The sequence below is a fragment of the Cynoglossus semilaevis genome, chromosome 8, assembly GCF_000523025.1.
Source record: "Cynoglossus semilaevis isolate Cse_v1.0 chromosome 8, Cse_v1.0, whole genome shotgun sequence".
In the NCBI taxonomy this organism is placed as follows: Eukaryota; Metazoa; Chordata; class Actinopteri; order Pleuronectiformes; family Cynoglossidae; genus Cynoglossus; species Cynoglossus semilaevis.
The window spans coordinates 19,359,523-19,378,110 of NC_024314.1; the positions used below are offsets into that span (position 1 = coordinate 19,359,523).

Genomic DNA, 18,588 nt, shown 5'->3' on the forward strand with positions numbered 1-18,588 from the left:
GGGATGGGTGGATGGATGGATGGATGGATGGGTGGACAGATGGATGGATGGACAGATGGATGGGTGGATGGATGGATGGGTGGATAGATAGATAGATCTTTTTTTATTAGCCCATGTTAGTATAAATTTTATACATTTTTTTTATGGAATCCTTTAAGGTTAGAGTCAGGATTTTTTTTTAACAGGTGTAACATATGGTGGTGTTATTTTATGGATTGTATTTTTACTTTTCCCTCTCCTGTGTTTAGTCTTATCAATTGTGACAGTTTATATTTACATGGTATTACGATCTTTGATCAATGCACATCTTAGTGCCTTCATACATTCACCCTCAGTTCCAGCCTGACAAGTGTCCTCCCTCAAAGACCATGGTTGTAAAACCTCACACACACAATCACACACACTCACACAGACACTGATTGAGACTTAGCGTTAAGAATGCAAATGAGAGCCAGACTAATGAACAGGCCATGGCTGATTGGAAGCTGATTAATGAGTATTGACACACACACCCAGACGCACACACACACACACACACACACACACACGCACACACACACACACACACACCAGCGCAGGCTGAAGGTGGTCAACTGTTCATGACTAGACTTCTCGGAAAAAAACTGAAAACAGAAAAACTGTATTTGCTCAGGGACCAACACAGGTGCTAACAGCTAACTAATGAGTTTAACTGCTAATAAATGACTGAATCCATTAGCCTAAATGCTAATTCCTCACTCTGAACAAGCTTGTTCTGATTGATTCTCACAATCATTAAATACAGAGAAAAGAAGGAAAGAAAGAAAGAAAGGGACAAAAGAAAAAGAAAAAGAAAGAAAAGTCATATATTTTGTCTTCATTATGCAAATACAAGTTATTGTTCAGCCATTTAATTACCAATAAGAAGTCTTCCTCTTATGAACTAATAAGGCCATTTACCCAGAGCATAAGTCATCATTAACACCGTTCACTTGTCAAAGCAGCCTCTTATTTTGAGCTGTAGCTCAGACTTATCGACGCTTCAATAATTATGATGATAGATTCATCAGCTGTATGCAGTAATGTCTGTTTGCATTGGTGAGTGTGTAAGTGTGTGTGTGTGTGTGTGTATGTGTGTGTACACGGTAGCTTATTGATTGACGTGTTCAATAGATTAACTCCATTTACCCAAGTGATTAGCCTTTTTTTTTGTCCTGTTCTCACAGAACTAAATATCTCACAGCTTCACGAGGATTTAAATCAAAATGACAGACGCTGAAAATGCACATTTACAAAACGACTAATGACAGACGCTGAAAATGCACATTTATAAAACGCATCACCACGTTGAACTGAACACGTTAATGGATAATGTAATAAAAATGTAAAAATATAAGATAAAAACCATTCAAAAAAGCACTTTGAATGATCTGTTGTGTGACATGTTTCTGCATCCAGAAAAATAAACATAAAAAACCAAACATGATTTGTCTTTTGTGGTTGTCAGCTGTATAAAAGGGATATTTTAGCTGGACATTGCTGGAAGTGTATTGTGACTGATTGTGTTTGTTTCATTACTATAATTACACTGTCATCTGAAAATGACTGCAGAGTGATGTTAAAATTATCCATATCCAATCTGGGGTTACTCTGCGACGGTCAAAAGAAAGAAATATTTTAAGAAATTTGTGTTGTTTTTTTTAACCTTTGAAAAAACTGACTGGTGATAATGCTGCTGCCACATTAGAGGCGTCATTTTGTTTAATTTACATATATATCTTCTTAACTGCTTATTATCAAAGTGGCCCGTGGCTTTCATTTTTATTTCTACTCGTAGCACCAGCTGTTCAAAACCCAAAATATGAATTAAACCTGCCGAAACGCCAACTTTGTAAAACCAAAACCTGGCTAACCTACAGGACAAAATAGTGAGGAAATTGAAAGATTCTAAATTAATTAAGAAGTAGTTATTAATTAGCCCAGGAGCTAATGGTCAATAAAAACAAGTGATTGTTTTTGTCAAAGACTAACTCACTGATGCTCCTACATCAGGATTAAGATGTCAAGACTTCACCGGAATTGAACTGACTGCTCCTTCAGACATTACCAGGAGAGAGACTGTTAACGAGAGGTGGAAACCACAGAGACTTTCCAAGGATTGACTAGAAAATCTAACAGCATGAGGAGTAAAACCACGAGTTGTATGTTGTTTTCACTGTTACCAGGAATCTCTTCACAGCAGTTAAACTCTGTGAAACTTCACACATATCACAGACACACACTCAGACACAAAGGGAAAAGTAGGACAACGGGCCAGCGAGGGTGAAAGTGAGAAACCCATGATGCGGTCGTACTTTATTCTCTGCCTGCTAATTCACGCCTGTGTGGAGATCTCAGACATCCTCACACGGGGGAAATGTGGCAAATCAGCAAAGTGCGTTTCTTTAAATACAGCGAGCAGCAGTTTTAAACACGATTTTTTAAGAGCCAAATTTGGCCCGAACACATTATTATTTATAGCCGTGGCCTTGGGGAGCAGTTGTCACAGCGGGAGAGAAGAAGACAAGGAGTAAAATTCACTCCGCGTACAACCTCCACTGTGTCAGAGACTGATTTTCCATATCTTACATTTTTTATACAGTTTTTCAAATCGAGTGATTTGCATTTATGTCGCGCATAAAAAAAGTTAAACATCGTGTTTAAAGGCTTGTATTCACTGCGTTAACTGCTGTCGTTTTTTTTTTTTTTTGCTGCAAGTCGGCATCTTTCACAGATGATGGCACTTGAAGTTTAACTGCAGGATTTTCAACACGATTGCAGTCTGCTGCGGCAAAGATCATTACAGCTGATGCACCGCTGCTTCACGATGGTGATTTTACTCAGTTGTACTCAAGAGCAGGAGGTGAAGAGAGCTATAAGAGTCAGACTGTTTCGTACAGTAAATGAGGATTACATCATTTCTGTAAGGATTTTAAAAAACTTTTTCTAAAAAAGCAACAAAAACTCCAAACTGTGAATTGGCTTTAATTTTTAACATCATTTATGAAACAGACGGACAAAGATTTTTGTTTTAAAATTACTACTTTTGTGACACATTTTGTTAATGCTGGCAACCAAGCCAGCAAAAGCGTAGCAGTTTGTCAGTAGTTTCACACCAAGACATTCTAGGGGAAGTTGATGAAAAATAAATAAATTATACATAAATAAATAAATAAAATTAAACATTAAGAAATATAAATTAAAATGATGTTTGGTGCGGTGTGTGTTCTCACCAGAGTCACCAAAATGCTGCTAGAAGTCATGCATATTCAGCAGCAGTTTCCATTAAAGGCCTTTACATACGGCGACTTCCACTAACTTTATACTTTTTAATGTAATGTTTTAATGTTGACATTTACCTTAAAAGCTCAACAGACATGAATACTTTTTTATACCTGAAAATTCCATCCACAGTTAATTAACGAATCAAAAATGTTTTCTTTACCATATACTGTAAGTACGAGCAGGAAAACTCCATATAAACATGTGTATGTTTACCAACTAGATTTAGGTGTGTCAAAATAAAGTTTCCTGTGAAAAACCAAACTCACAGAAGACTGTATCTGTCAAATATTTACTTTTATCTACTGACCAACTTTCTTGATAAGAAAAAAAGCAAATACTTTGGGCTTAAATTCAATAGAAAGAGATTAAATCCCTGGAGACCTATCACAGAAGATTTATAGAATTATACAGTATATATTTTATTGTAAGATGCCCATTAATCATTTAGACATACCGCTGTGTTTCTGTTATATTTACAAACAACAATACAATTCAATTTTGCTGGAAAAACTTTGGAAAAACTGAAAACAACCACATTGATATTCAGAACAGGAAGTCCGTCCTATAGGCGCGCCGTGTCTCTACTGTTGAAATAGCCCGCGGGGGCGTTAAAAGAAAATGAAAATATATTCTAGAGCATTATTTATATAAAATTAAATGTTGCTGCTATTTGATTATGACAGCTTCAAGCTGAGCGGAAGGGCACCCGGCGCCACATGTGATCCCTAAGTTCACATTAGTTAATGTGTCAAAGGCAGACGCAGTGAAGGAGACGGAGAAACAAGGTAAGAGGAGGTGGGGAGGGCGGGTGAGGTGACAGCATTTATATATGACAGGAACATTATTAGAGGTAATGGAAGAGGAAAAAGTGAGGCTGGAAAGAAGGACTTTAGAAAAAAAAACTCTATTATATACAAAACTTTTCAAGTCATTATATGACGCCGTAGTTATGACGCACCGTGTTCGGGCAGAGACCGCTAAAGTTTCCAAGATGTCACACGCCACCCTGTGAGTGTGAAAACAACTGCCTTAATTATGGAGGTGTGAATCTGCCTGTGCCTGGCTGGTGGCTCCTGATACTACAGAGAGAGAAGTGAGAGGACTGCATTAATCTCCTGCGACTAATGAGAGCGAACGGCGTCTGCATTCAAATCTCTGACTGATGATTTGAATTTATTCATAAGCAGTCGTGTGTTATTAATCGGTTCTGGGTGCTGCAGAGGTCTGAGTTTGTGTTAGGAGCAACAAGAGAGAATGAATCACACTAATACAAGACGGCTCAGATCACGGTGCTCTGATGTGATTACACAGATACATATTTATTGCATATTTCTTCAACGCTGCGCCGGTCGCCCTGGAGATTTTACTTTCCCCTAAACCCTTCGAAGGCTCAACTTTTATTACATTTCAAAAAATATATATTAGTCTTTTTTTTTATTGATCCTTTGAGAGACAGATAATGAACACACCTTAGCCTTAGTCTTTCTTAAAACTGGTTAGAAAGTTAGAAGTTGACATCTTCCTATTGTCCTCCTTGGAAACTACATTACCAACGTCAGATCTTCACCTTAACGTTCAATAAATAACATTTAATCAATCACTTGACACGACTTTAGAAGACCCCGTAGATAGCGATGACTCAGAGAAACTCTTCTTTTTGACAGACAACGGCAGACAGCGAATAAATAACGACTTCAGACGTTTCGGACTGAGCCATTCTTATTAGCTTTATTATGTCTGGGCACAGACCTCGGTGTCTGGTGTTGCAAAACTAATCTCATACTGCAAGTTAGTTAAAGGTGAGACAGAAAAAAAACTTTAGAAAGTCACTGAAAGTCTGAGAAATCCTGGTTAAAGCTGAAGTCAGATGGTATGAAGAATACATTTCACTGCGACTGTAGTTATTCAGAATGTGACCTTAAACGATATATATATATATATATATATTTATATATATATATCCCTGTTCCCTGAGAGATCAAGTGTGCCGTGTCAAGCTATCCAATATCACTTTATTGGTCTAAAATCCATTATTTATTCATCACATTAATATATTAATTTAATCTCTTCCACTAGGTTGCAGTAGATGGTTATAAAAACTAAGAAAAAAGAGACGAAGATGAAGAAGATCTTTGCAAGTGATTTCTTCCATTCCTGAGAGTACACCGGGGTTGTGTTCAACTTAACAGGCCAGGGTTTTGTAGGGTGTGTGTAAATACTCGATAAACTAAAAATAGAATATTTATATTATATTCATTGTTAAGGCATATTTATTTTATTCCATATACTTTTTAGGATGAACTGTGGGATTTTCATTAAAAAAAAAACAAAAAAAAAAAAAAAAAACATTTTTGGGATCGTGAAATCATCAGTCATTATGAAGTGTTCACAAACCACAAAAAACAATGTGTGTGTTTGTTGATGCATGTGCGTGTAGGTGTTTTGTTCACCTGTGGGCGGACACTGTAATGTTCAGTCATTATGCATCGCTCTAGTCTGAAACACATCCATTAGGGCGTTTGTGCTGCCGCTGGTGTCTGTGCATGCTCACCTGTGGGCGGATGACTCTCTCAATGTTCTTCAGGGCTGTGTCAGGAGACGGGGGTGAGCAGTCTGGAGTGGGGCCTGTTAAGCAGTTGCCATGGTTACTGTGCTCCCCTTCACTCACTGCTACCTGGGACGAGTGACCTTGTAAGGAGAGAGAGACAAAGAGAGAGAGAGAGAGAGGAAGAAAGATGTAAGATTCTGTTATCCTTACTGTACTATATGTAAGATTCTGTTATCCTTACTGTACTGTATTTCACCAAGTAAAGTGTTTTCATCAGAAAGGAAGAAGAAAAATGACAAAAGAAAGGAAGAAACTTCTGAATGATAGCTATGAAACATATGTTTATTATTTCTCACGATGGGGCGTTTAATGATCTGGTGAATTTAAAGCAATTTTTTTAGCTAGCCCTTGGAGGAAGGTTGTAAAACTTTGAAGTTTAACAGCAACAAGCTAACAATTAACTTAATAACGTTGGCTCAAATAATGATAATAATAATTTGAAGCTTCTGGCTTTTGCCAACTTTAGACAATTGTTTATAAAGCTAAAGACTTAAGAAGACCTTAAATAGTTAGCCTAATAAAGCAGCAACACAAGCTATAAGTTGGCAAGCAGCTAACTTAACCTGGAGTTAGCCAGAACAATGATAAATCTGTAAAACAACAAAAAAAAGGGAACGCTAAAATAACCGTACCAAATAAATGCTACAATCTCAGACTACATGTCCTGTAAAAGCCAATGTTCCTGGTTAATTTGCCTCGCAGGAAGGAAACTGTAGGTGTAAAAGCCAATGTTCCTGGTTAATTTACCTAAAAATTATTTTCGCAGGAAGGAAACTGTAGGAAAAAAATGTCCTCTCAGAAATAAAAACATCGTCTCCAAAAGTTTATTTGAATGTTTCTGTCATATCTGCTGACGTTGGTTGCCTTAAAGTTAGTCAAGTGAGGATTGAAAAAGGAAGATTAATATCCACACCTTTGGTTTTACATGGAATATTTCCATCATATTTCGCATAAATTGGTCAAAGAGCTGCATCAGCATGAAAAGAGTATTTCGCATAAATTGGTCAAAGAGCTGTGTCAGCATGAGGAGAGAGTGATTTATTTACATTTATATAAATATATATTTTTATATATTCTTTAACAAACTCAGCGCTGCCCTAAGCGTAGATGATGTCTATCTTAGTTACTTTGAATCACGAGACACGAGCATCGGTGGGTGTGTGTCGGAGCCAATATCTCAGTGTGAGATAATGCAAGGGAAGGAAGTGAGGAAAACGATGCAACAGCAGACGAAGAGGAGAGGGATTGAACAGAGCCGTGTCAGAGTGTCATGGAGGCAGAACTGACATCCTGACAGGCACTTCTGAAACCAACAGTTTTTGTCTCATTAGTGGAAAACAAGCTGAGTTTTCCCTCCTACACAAGAGGCTTTAATGAACAAACACACAGTCTTTCTATGGTCAGTGCGTCAACACTGGGTGCAGTGGGGCGTTACACACAAAAACACATACATGTTCACAGTGTTTGTGCTCATACAGGCATCGTACAATCTGTCAACACATACATTTACCTGACCTACTGAATGGATGTTTTCAATGATATTATTAAATTATAAATATATTGAATGTACACAGAATGAATGTAATATACTGTATGTAAAACTTTAAAAAATATAAACTCTTAACAGTGTATTTTATGCAAAATTTAACGATTTCAATTTAATGTGAGGAAAATTCCATTACATTAAAATGTATTTAGAAAAATTCCATCAGTTTATTTTTTGAAATTTTATTATACTGACAATAAATGACACGATCCCTTAAAATTTTTTTTAAACATTTTAAACATAAACATTTTAAACATCTTAAATTAAAACATGTGTTTTTTATGTTATCATAATATATAACATAAAAAATGAAAAAAACATTAAGTTTGAATGTTAGTAAATTATTTTTAAAAAATGTCAGTTCTTTTTATGGTAACATATAGTAATAAAATAGGATATAAAATGCATTTTTATATTAAATTATATTACATTATATATTCATATAAATGCAGTTAATGCATATTAGTAAGCACATCTAAAATAAAGCCCTTTTTTCCCCCTGAACCGTCAACAGAATCACAACAGCACAATTAATCCCAGATATTGTCCTCAGCTGAGGTGGGCAATGATGTGTTGTATAATACAGTTATTGTACAATTACACACAGAAGAACCTGTGTGTGTTGTTTACTGCCCGTGCATCTAAATATACACAAGCACAAATATCCTTTGGCAAAAATATGTCTGTATATATTTCTCAGGAGTCTAAAAAAAACTGCAGGCATAGACACAAACAAACACACGCAAACACACATGCATCCATCATAAGCTTCAGTGACTGTGGCATTATTGACTGAAAGGGACAAAACCTCTCCTTCTATATCTATAAATATCTCAGTTGCTTCTTTTCTTTCTTTTCTATTTCTCTCATTTTTCTTGATATCTGTTTTATGTCAATGTTTAATTATCAATTTTTGCGCAGAGAAAAAGAAATTATCAATTTTTCCGCAGAGAAAAAGATTTTTTTGTTTTTACAAATGACAAAATCAAAATTAATGTTTTTAAATACAGCAGTTGTGTAGTAGCGTGTACTGCATGATCAACAGATAAAGTAGGTAACATCACTGTGCTGTTAGCACCCCCTGCAGGGGAGCAAAGCAAAGCTTGATGTTCTGTGTTTACAAATACAAAAAAAAAAAAAAATCCGACATGCACTGTCAAAAAAGAAAAAAAATCTGCAACTTTGAAGGACAAACTGAAAAGGTAGTTTGCAAAGTGAATTTCTATGTCTGGCAAAGACCTTTCACTCGTTTTTCAACAAGTAAGTAGACCTCGACCCTTTTAATGACTAATCCCTGGAGCCTCTGCTCACTTCCATTAAGAACTTTAAGCCTCCAGCTTTCACTAAAGTGGGATAAATGAGGCGAGACAGATTCATCCAGCAGACAGAGCTGAGGATGAAAGTTAAAACCACAAAGGTAGCAGCTGTGCAATGTGCCAGCCACGCTGCGGCTGGATCACTGTACGGACTACACTGATAACAGACGGCACCTTGTTTGTGATCATTATGAACTACTACAAATTCCTTTTCACATAGAAAGTAAAACACAAAAGTATACAATGGCTCCGAGGAAAAGAACCTGGAAGATTATCATGACAGTGGTGTCAGTAATTTTAATGGAACCTGAGCAGAAAATGTCACACTACGTCGTTTTTTGTTTGTTTTTTGTAGCAAAAAAAGCTACAAAAAAGCTAAAAAGATATGTAATGTTTAGCAATATTTTACGAATGTTCTATATGACACAGTCATCACACATTATTTCTATCTATCACTTGCCAGATACAGTCTACATCGTTGTTTTTTCAAAGACTGGGTCGCGACCCTCAGGTGTGTCCCAAGAGATTTCTTTTTTGGGTCGTCTCGCATCATGTTTCCCAGGAGTTTACAAATAATGTCTATTGACTTGGGTCGCGAAGCTTCGTGACTTTTAAAATATGGGTCCCCAGAAAAAGGTTTGGGAAACACTGGTCTATGTGGATTAAAACTGAAAAACAAAAGTTCAATTTTTGATACAGATAATTGGTCTCAGACAGTAAAGTCTCCGTCAAATGCATTTTTGATGGGCAAAGATAAAAGATAGGAAAAAAAATTCCTCCCTAGAGTTGACTCTACACATGTGGAATAAATAAATAGACATAAAATCTATTCGCAGTGCAGTTTTGTAACTGAAAATAAACCAGCCAAGAAATAAATCCACTACAGACAAACTACAGTTATGTAGAGCAGAAACCTGAGCTTATGTTGAAAATTACAGCCCTGGGACTGTAAATGACACCGTTGGATTGTGCTACACACGTCGACACTTTTCATTACAACAAAGAGAATCCCATTTATTCACTGTCATGTCGGAGGACATGTGGTGCAGAGGGATATGGTGCAGAACATTCCCCATGAGGTCATGCTCTGAAAATGAAACGATGCCGAGCTGGAGGAGAATAAAACGGAGAGGAAGAATTTAGATTTCAGAAAAAAAAAAAAACCCTGATAATTTAAAAGCCTACGCCGGCTTTACATTCAGTAACTGTTTCTTCCTTTGAATGTATTTTTGATGATGGATTATAATCATCATTTCTTTGTATGCAGATGATACTGTCATTTTTTTACCTCCACCTTTAAACTGGCAGCTTGTGTCAACTGCTATTTGTGTTGTTTGCAAAAGCAGTGTCCTCAGCTAATTTCTATTTTTTTCCCTCTTCTGTATTTACTATTCAATTCCACAGTGTGAAATGTCTTATTGATTACATCTCAGCGTGAAATCAACAGCAGAAGTCTTCTACTGTTCCCCAGGACCGACGGAGAAAATAGAGGACGTAGTTGATGTGCAAAAAAAAATGTATTCAATCGTTACCTCATTAAAGTCCAGATTTAAGATTTAATTGAGGCATTATATCAGATTAACCACAGTGTGTGGACGGAGGGGAGTAAAGAATCCATTAGAACCGCTGTGATCACCCGCGGCGCTGTCGGATACATTAAAGTGTTTACTGCTGCCGCGGCTATAAAAGGTGTCTTCAGCTGACGATCGTCTCTTTCCAGGAATAAATTCCACCATTGGACGTTTTACTCAAGAAAGGCACAAAATAACCAACTAACGTTTCAGAAAATCAGACACTACAGTAGTGCAGCTGATTAGGCATTAGGTCTGGGCATCAATCAAACATTTTTAATTCTGATACCAATACCTAGTCTCATTGGTCTTCACACTTTTAAATGAAGATTGAAGTTAAACTTATTATATCCACCTAAAAAAAATAGTCTATATTATTTATTATAAAAATAATACAGTCCATGGGATAATGTAGAAATACCTCAATTTGTTCCTACTCCTCTACCCATCGGCTTTATGACTGAAAATCCTGCAACATCCAAAAACACTTGTTGTCTGCAACAGTGGCAGACTGTCAAGCAGAAAACGATGTTGATTTTGTTAGAAACAAACAATGATTAAACACTGGCCATTATGATTAAGTTTGAACCCTTGGGCTTTTCCTCTCCTCCTCCTCTGAACGCTCTGCCTCCGTCTACCTTTTTTCCCCATCACTGATATCCTCCCTCTCCCAGCCTGATAATCGGACACTGACTCACACCCTTGTCCAATTAGCCTGACATATGACCACAGCCAGAGCAGGAATCCAGGACTGTGCCTCCTGCTGTGTCACAGATTCAGATTTATGCGGACGATTCGGTCTGAGACAGCTCTCTAACTTGGCCTCCTGTTAGCATAATCTGCCCCCTCTTCATCTCCAAAACATACTCATCTTCATTACAGTCTGTCTCTCTGTAATTTGCTGCAGCCTAGAGAGACATAATGGATATTTGGTCATTTTTCACCTTTGATGCGGTTGGGTATGAGAATCTTTTGTCCTTAGTTCTTCTTTGACAACTTTTAAAACAGCATCAATGAGAGATTTTGAAGGATGTAAGGGTCTGGTGAAGGATTAATCAATGACAACCGCAATGTGTAGAAGGTTTACCACCAAATTAGATCCACTGTTAATTATCTGTAATTAAAACAACCTGTTAACAAGGTCAGGTCGTTGACCACTGTCTTAAATCATAGATCCACTGTTAATTATCTGTAATTATAACAACCTGTGAACAAGCCATGGCAAAACTCAGCACAGAATCAAGACTCAGGGCTGTGACAGTGTGACAGTATGCAGTGCTGCAAGGAAGGAATCCTGGGCAAGCAGGAAGCAGTAGTGGCAGTGGTCGACCAATGAACACACACAGAGCAGCAGACGACGATCACAACACACAACGACTGGCCCTGAACGCACCGCACCTGCTTTGTAGTGTTGACAGGCTTTAAAGGGGGACGTGGGGTTAAACAAGGGCAGTGTGTATGAGCAGGATGTGTATTTTGCTGAACTAATGGTTTTACTCATTAATAAAAATGAAAGGGTTAAAATATTGAACACAGGATTGTTTTTTGACTATACAGTGTGCATTATTTTCGTACATATCCATTAAGTTACCTTACATCTGGCAAATAAAGCTATGGTGACATGATGAAAGATTTCATCACCAGGCTTAAACTCAGTTCTGTCTGTTTCTCTCACTCATTCCCTCTTTAATTCTCTTGGTCTCTCTCTCTCTCTCTCTCTCTCTCTCTCTCTCTCTCTCTCTTATTTTGGCCAGGTAACTGTGTTCCGGGAGCTGAGAACACATTCAACACCCACACTGTTCGCTTACGTCAGTGGAGCAATTTTCTACCAGAAGACACTTTGACACAGAGCTGCTGAACACACACAAACACACACATGAACACACGCACAGTGGTGTAGTGACAGTTCAGTTCTGCAGCCACTCGCTAACAACCAAATGTGGGACGAGACACGCGTGGACGCACGCGGAACATGCCTCGTTCCTTTTTTTCTTTTTTTTTTTCAATCTCTCTCTCTTTCTCTAATGGGTGTCACCAGCAGAAACAGTTCCCATGGCAACATACAGGTGACTCACTGGCTGCTGATGCAGTTGCTGTGACAACCTGCAGTGGTAGCATCTCTCTAAGAGAAGGAGAGAAAGAGAGAGAACACACCACACTGTGGGTGTCTGCCGTGGTAGGAGCTGAAGTGTAACGCTGCAGACCAAACAAGTTGATGAGCAAACAGAACCAGGGTCTGAAGCTGCAGGATTAACTCACAGCCTGAACCAACACTGCAAACAGATCAGGAGATAATGTGAGCAGACGATGGAAACCTAAACTGATTCAGAGACACGGCCCTGAATCAACAGGACTTTTCAAACAGGATGGAAAAAATGAAATGAATCTTCTGTAAACAGAGGAACTGTTGTGTTTCTCGCAACTGTTTAGCTGCTTAAAAATACACTGGGTACATAAACCCAGAGCTCAGCTTCTATTGTTGTTTTCCAAAGATAAATTATTTAGCACTTCTACACAGAGCTCGTGTCCAAACATACAAAAGTATTTTAACTAAACTCCATCTCTGAATTAGCCTCAACTTTGGAAATATTAGCCAAAAGATAACTGAAGTCAACCAAAAGTGTCTTTTTCACTAAACTCCACGACAATGAACAATGAAAACAAACATTGTTTGTATCACCTTCACCCACTGTTTCCACACCTTTACTGCCACCTATGTTTATGGTAAATCTACATCACACTCGACACAGGAGGAGACATTGTTCGCACAGTTAATTGTGTTTAGAATTTTACTCCAATGTTAGCATTTTTGAGCAATTTTCGTAATATTAAACAACTTGTGTTACGTTTTCGTAGTTTTTTAGCAGCTAAAAGCATTTACTATTTTTCTAACGTCATGTTAGGAATTCAAACTAGTTGAGACATTTTTCAATGTACTTCTGTGACTTAGTTTAGAAATTATTTGGTAATATTACATAAGAATTTAGGTACTGACCTTTGTGTTCAACTTTGTCAAACAAAGGTTAACTGGAGGTTATCCTTGTTTTTGTTCGTTTTGTCTTATTTCATCTTTGCCACACTTCTTCCTTACGCTTCCTCTTTTTTTTTAGCAAGAAGTTGCATTACTTTTTTTATAGTTTTTTTGAAAGTTTTCTGCTTCACGTACTTGTTGTCATAGTTTTCTTTTACTTATTTATTTATCTGTATTTTTGTGTCATTTTTGCAAAATTATTGAGCGCACACCCAGACACGTGAGCACGTGATGCTCGATCACAGCCTTTTTATCTTTTACTATAATCAAATCTTGAAAATGAAACATCACATTTTCACATTCCAGTCTTGGTCCATTTTTTACGCACTAATACCACAACAACTGAGAAACAGAATTTGGTCGATAATCAAACCCAGATCATAACTGAACTTTTGACCTACCATTTCCGATTCCGCTGTTGAGCCGGTGGTTGATATCGAGTGAGCAGGGCTTACGAGTCACGGCGGTCGTCACAGACTCGTAAGGATTGTCTTCGTCTTCTGGCAGGAAAACGTCCAGAGATGGTGATGTGACGATTTCTGAGGAAAGTTTGGAATCCTGGGATAAAGACAGAACATAAACAAGGAAAAGAGCATTTAGGAAAATCACATTTTAATTTCTTAATTAATTGCCATCTGTCGTTTAGAAGCCATTTAGAACAGTGTAGATGATGTCAATCAGGAGCGTCAAGATTAAAAACTGTGATGAAGTCGTGGGCCGAACTTATTATTCATTGAAAAATAGATGGCAATTGTGCATGTTTTCCCTTCTTTTTTTCATAAAAAAACAAATTTTAGTTTTGCGTAAACGTTGAATCATAAACAGCTACTGCTCTCTAAATTCTCTACCCAAACATCCAGAACACTTGTATCCTTTTCATTTTATTTTCACAACAAATAACCTTAAAATTTGGGGCTTGAATGTTCAAAAGATGTTAAAATCTATCATTTTGAAGGTGCAAAAGCTTCAGGGCTTTAATCACATGGTTGGAATTTCTTCTCAGAGAGAGAAGAAAAACAGCTGCTGGGAGAGAGACCAACTGATTTTTTTCACATGATAAAACGTGTCACAACAAAAACTATTTTGTCTTCAGTTGGCACCTGGATTATTTTACGGGCTGGTGTTCAACGGGGAATAGTTTAGGAGAATGCATTTTTAAAGTACTGACCAGAAAGTTCTGCACTGTTTGTCATGTATTTTGCAAAAACAGAATCAAAAACCCTCTTTAGAAAATCTGAATTGTCTGCGGACGTTACTATCAGGATGAATCTTTATTTTTTTTACTCATAGGTTGGACTCCAACCTTCCCCATCAAATTAGTGATAAACAAATCCATTCCAGTTCTGCTACAAAATGAGCCCTTTAAGTTTAAATGTTCTCGACTTAAATACCTTTGATATTTTGTCAACTAATTCCAACGCAAAATGAAAACAATTCTATTGACTCAATGAGACTTAAACTGAGTTCAAATGTGTGAAATGTAAGGGAATTTATCTTTTGGCCTCTATATAAAAATCCTGTATTTTGTTCCTCAGTTTTCCCTCTGTCTATTTGAGGATCCTCACACATTGAGCTCTCCTGCAGCTTTGGTGAAAAGGTTGGATCCCCGAGGAATCGCGGAGCGGCATGAGGAGCCAAAGGTCTGCTATCTGAGAGTCAGATGTGTGTCCAGAGAGAAATGGAAAAACAAGCGTGAGCAACGAGAAGCAGGGGGAAAGGTTAGAGAGGCCAGCATCATCTCAGGGACAGCGAGACAAAACAATGACTGTGCCTCTGGGTGTCTGCCTTTCGCACGTCCAGCAACACTCCATCATCATTTGTTTAGAGTTTAAAACCTGTAAACCTGTGGCTGGAGTTTTTTTTTTCCACACCACAGACACAGTCCCAAAGTCTACCTCGACTTCATTTCAAACATATTCTGCGACTCGCTGACTTTTGAGAACCTCTCTGAACGTTCTTGCCTCATTTAGAAGCCATTACTCATCCTGCCATCGTCTGCTACTACATTACCCAGACTGCACCAGGCCATCAATCATTTCCCGAGCGCACTCAAAAATGGATTAATCATCCAGGCTGATGGAACAATCACTCACAGCACACTTTCTTCAAATGACCTACAAACCAATCCTCTCTTTGCTTTCTTGGCCCCATCAGCACTCAATTAGTCTGCCATTAAAAACTAATGGGGGATCCAGTCAGTCCTCGACGGCTTCACTCTGCAGGTGGTCGGGCCGGAGCTGACACTGATGCGACCTGACAGCCTTCGTTAGATGGAGACTTCACTCGTAGCGGAGGGCCAGCTCTGATAGAGTCACACACAGCCATTTTCAGGGTCACGGAGAATTTGACCTGAATTATAAACTCCTCTGACAGCTCAGATTAAAGGAGCCATGAATCATTCTCACATTCATTTTCAGAAACAACTGATGTTAAAAATACAGACACATTGGAGTCTTGCTTCACGTCACTGCAAATTCAAAAATTGCCAGTTAACGTTTGGATGGAAAAAAAAACTTTAGTGTAAAGAAGTCCAAAATGTTTTCCAGAGGTATGGCCCAAAAGTTGCAAAAGAACGCCCCCATGAGTCATAATTCTTGCTCTTCATAACATTGCATTCCAAGTACAAAATTGAGCTTGTTGGCCATTGCATCAAATTCTGTAAAACTGTGTTTTATCACTATATAAAAAGTTGCATTGTTGAACTACAAACCTCTGAGAAAGCCAACTCTAAAACAGTTTTCCTGGAACTGGCAGCCATTATTCTGACTCAAATACAAAAGGATTCTTTGGTGATGAGGACATTAAATCGAAGTGCCAACGTACAAGCAGTTGAAACACAGTTTCTTATCAAAAAAAGACCTTGTCTGAGTCCAACTGCCTGCCTCTGTGTCTTAAAGCGAGGCTCCCAGCCCCTGTAACAGGCCGTGAATCACTTGATACAGGGCAGTGGAATGAAGGGAAAATAACATATTCTTTGCATTTTTATGAATTATCAATGCAAAACATTTTGTTTTAAAAGTGATAGTAATATCTCCAACAAAATGATTGAAAACTTCTGTCTTAGTTAGATTCTGGCGATTCTTTGCTCTGATTCCAAAATGGCTAATTTTGGGGGAGCTAAAATAAAAATCTGATCAGATAAAAGGACAGACAGTTCAAATCTAAAACCATCGGGCCTCACCTATTAGTGATTAAAGTCAGACCTTTTCCATCCATCTGTTTTAGAACATGTTGAGTGACTCTGGTATGACAGTAAGACTCAGACTTTTTGGTGATTCCTGGTAGAGGAGAGAGAGTTTCCATTTTAAACTCTGCTAACAGTTTTACTGTATCTTTTCACCATTTAAATCAATAAGCCACGCTTTCTAAATCAGGTCAGCGGCAGAGAAGAAACAGAGACTTTTCTACAGGGACTGTTTTTTATCCGCAGCCCACGATATCTTTATCTTTAAAATCCCCCAAAATTTGCATTTTTTTGGCGTATTAACACAATTATTTTAAAACATTGAAAACACAGTTGTTCAGAGAGTCTAGTTAAAAATGACAAGACGCTGAAGTGAAGTCTAAGAAAAATGGAAATGGTTTTAAACTCTGGTCTCTGTAAATAGGGAATTAAGTTTAAATGGTTTGTTGTGCCGTCACAACGAACATGTCATGATGAAAAAAAAAAAAAACATTTCTGAAAAAGCTACCGGTAAAATAGCTTCATTAGCAAGAGACAAAGAAGGCAGAAGTAAAAGAGGTCGAGAGGCAGACGGGTCCTTCCATCCAGGATGAAAGATAATAAAAGAAAGACACCCAAATGAAGAAATAACGTTAAAAAAGTGCCTCTAATTATCTTCTTCAATCATTGCTGTTTCATGATGGTCTAAAGTGTTCCTGCTATTATTCTCTGGCCTCTGTGTCATTTCTACTTTTTATCTCTCCCTTCGTCTAGGTGAAGAACCAAGCCTCATCAACTGTCGATATTCAACTACTTCAGCTCTGCAGCGTCCAATCAAATAGGAGACGAAGAAAAAAACGAAAAAGGATGCGAGTTGCCATCCAAACACTTACTTCAGTGTTCACGACAGCAAATCCCAAAGAGATGAGGACATGACGGAGTGACAGAAGAAACAGGAAGAGGGAAATGAGTTCATGCAGAGGAAAGGAAGTCAGAGGAAGTGGGCGTACGAGACAGTTTGGTGCAAAAACTCCTCACCAATTTCTCACAAAAAGGATAAATACTAAGACTTGCATGGAATCCACGTGCCGGATTTTTCAAGAACACAACGAATTGAAAGTCAAGACAATAGTGTTCCTGTAGGAGATCAGAGAGCTGGAAATTTGAGGAATCCCTTTGACTCGCTTTGTACGTAATCTCAAACAGAACACAGAGGGATAAGAAAAAATCCCTGGAATTGTTCTCCACAGAAGCAGCCTGACAGTGAGAGAAATGAAAATCACTCTTGCAGATACCTGATCTTCTGATGGAGTCCTCGCTGATCTTGCTCCTCGGCAGGTTTCAAAGAGTGGTTTAAACAAAACACAACCAGGGGCTTCATGTGGTCCTGTACGAGGCGTCTCTTCCAGCCGACAAACCCGCTCGGTCCTCATTCATCTCCCTCCCTCTGAACCCTCCACCCTCTCTATCTCTTCCAGCTGAGAGATAGCACACAGAGAAACTTGTGTCTGTGCTGAGCAGGAAGAGAGCAGACAAACAGAGGCCTACTCTGGCCACTAATTAGCAGGTCGTACGCAGTTCCCGTCCAAACTGCAGGGACCGGATTAAAAGTTCTGCTGCAGTGCATGCGACCGTGCGGCACTGGCCACACACGTGACCCGAGGATCCTATGAAACGGTGTGTGATTATATCTGTCTAATCACACACTGTGGAGTTCGCTAAACTGTTGTCTGTCTGCGTCCAGGAGATAAAGTTAAACATGTGTGATCATGTGAGGGCTTCTTCCTCGTCTGCCTGCCAGCCCGAATTGTGAGTCTGCATGAGTCTGTGTGTGTGTGTGTGTGTGTGTGTGCGTGTGATTGGGCATGTCAGATAACACAAATAGGAAATCTGACGTTGCTGTGGTCACGTCTGAGGAACTTCTATGTTAATCCTGTGACTCTCTCCTTCCTCTGTCTGTCAACTCTGTACTGTACAGACTCACGCTGTGAGCTCCGGTTCGGAGGTCATCAGATATGAATAGCAGCTGTAATTTGCTGGCATTTCCTCA

At 38.4% G+C, this 18,588-nt stretch overlaps 1 protein-coding gene across 1 annotated transcript in view; it reads right to left on the reverse strand.

The window, feature by feature from the left end:
- The window catches only part of anks1b (ankyrin repeat and sterile alpha motif domain containing 1B), a 111,720-nt gene that overhangs the window by 19,112 nt on the left and 74,020 nt on the right, over positions 1 to 18,588 (reverse strand). The window contains exons 11-12 of the mRNA XM_025058108.1: positions 13,777 to 13,933; positions 5,855 to 5,991 (exon numbers count right to left, since the gene is read on the reverse strand). Coding sequence (XP_024913876.1) covers positions 5,855 to 5,991; positions 13,777 to 13,933 — 294 coding nt within the window. The remainder of the gene's footprint in view (positions 1 to 5,854; positions 5,992 to 13,776; positions 13,934 to 18,588) is intronic.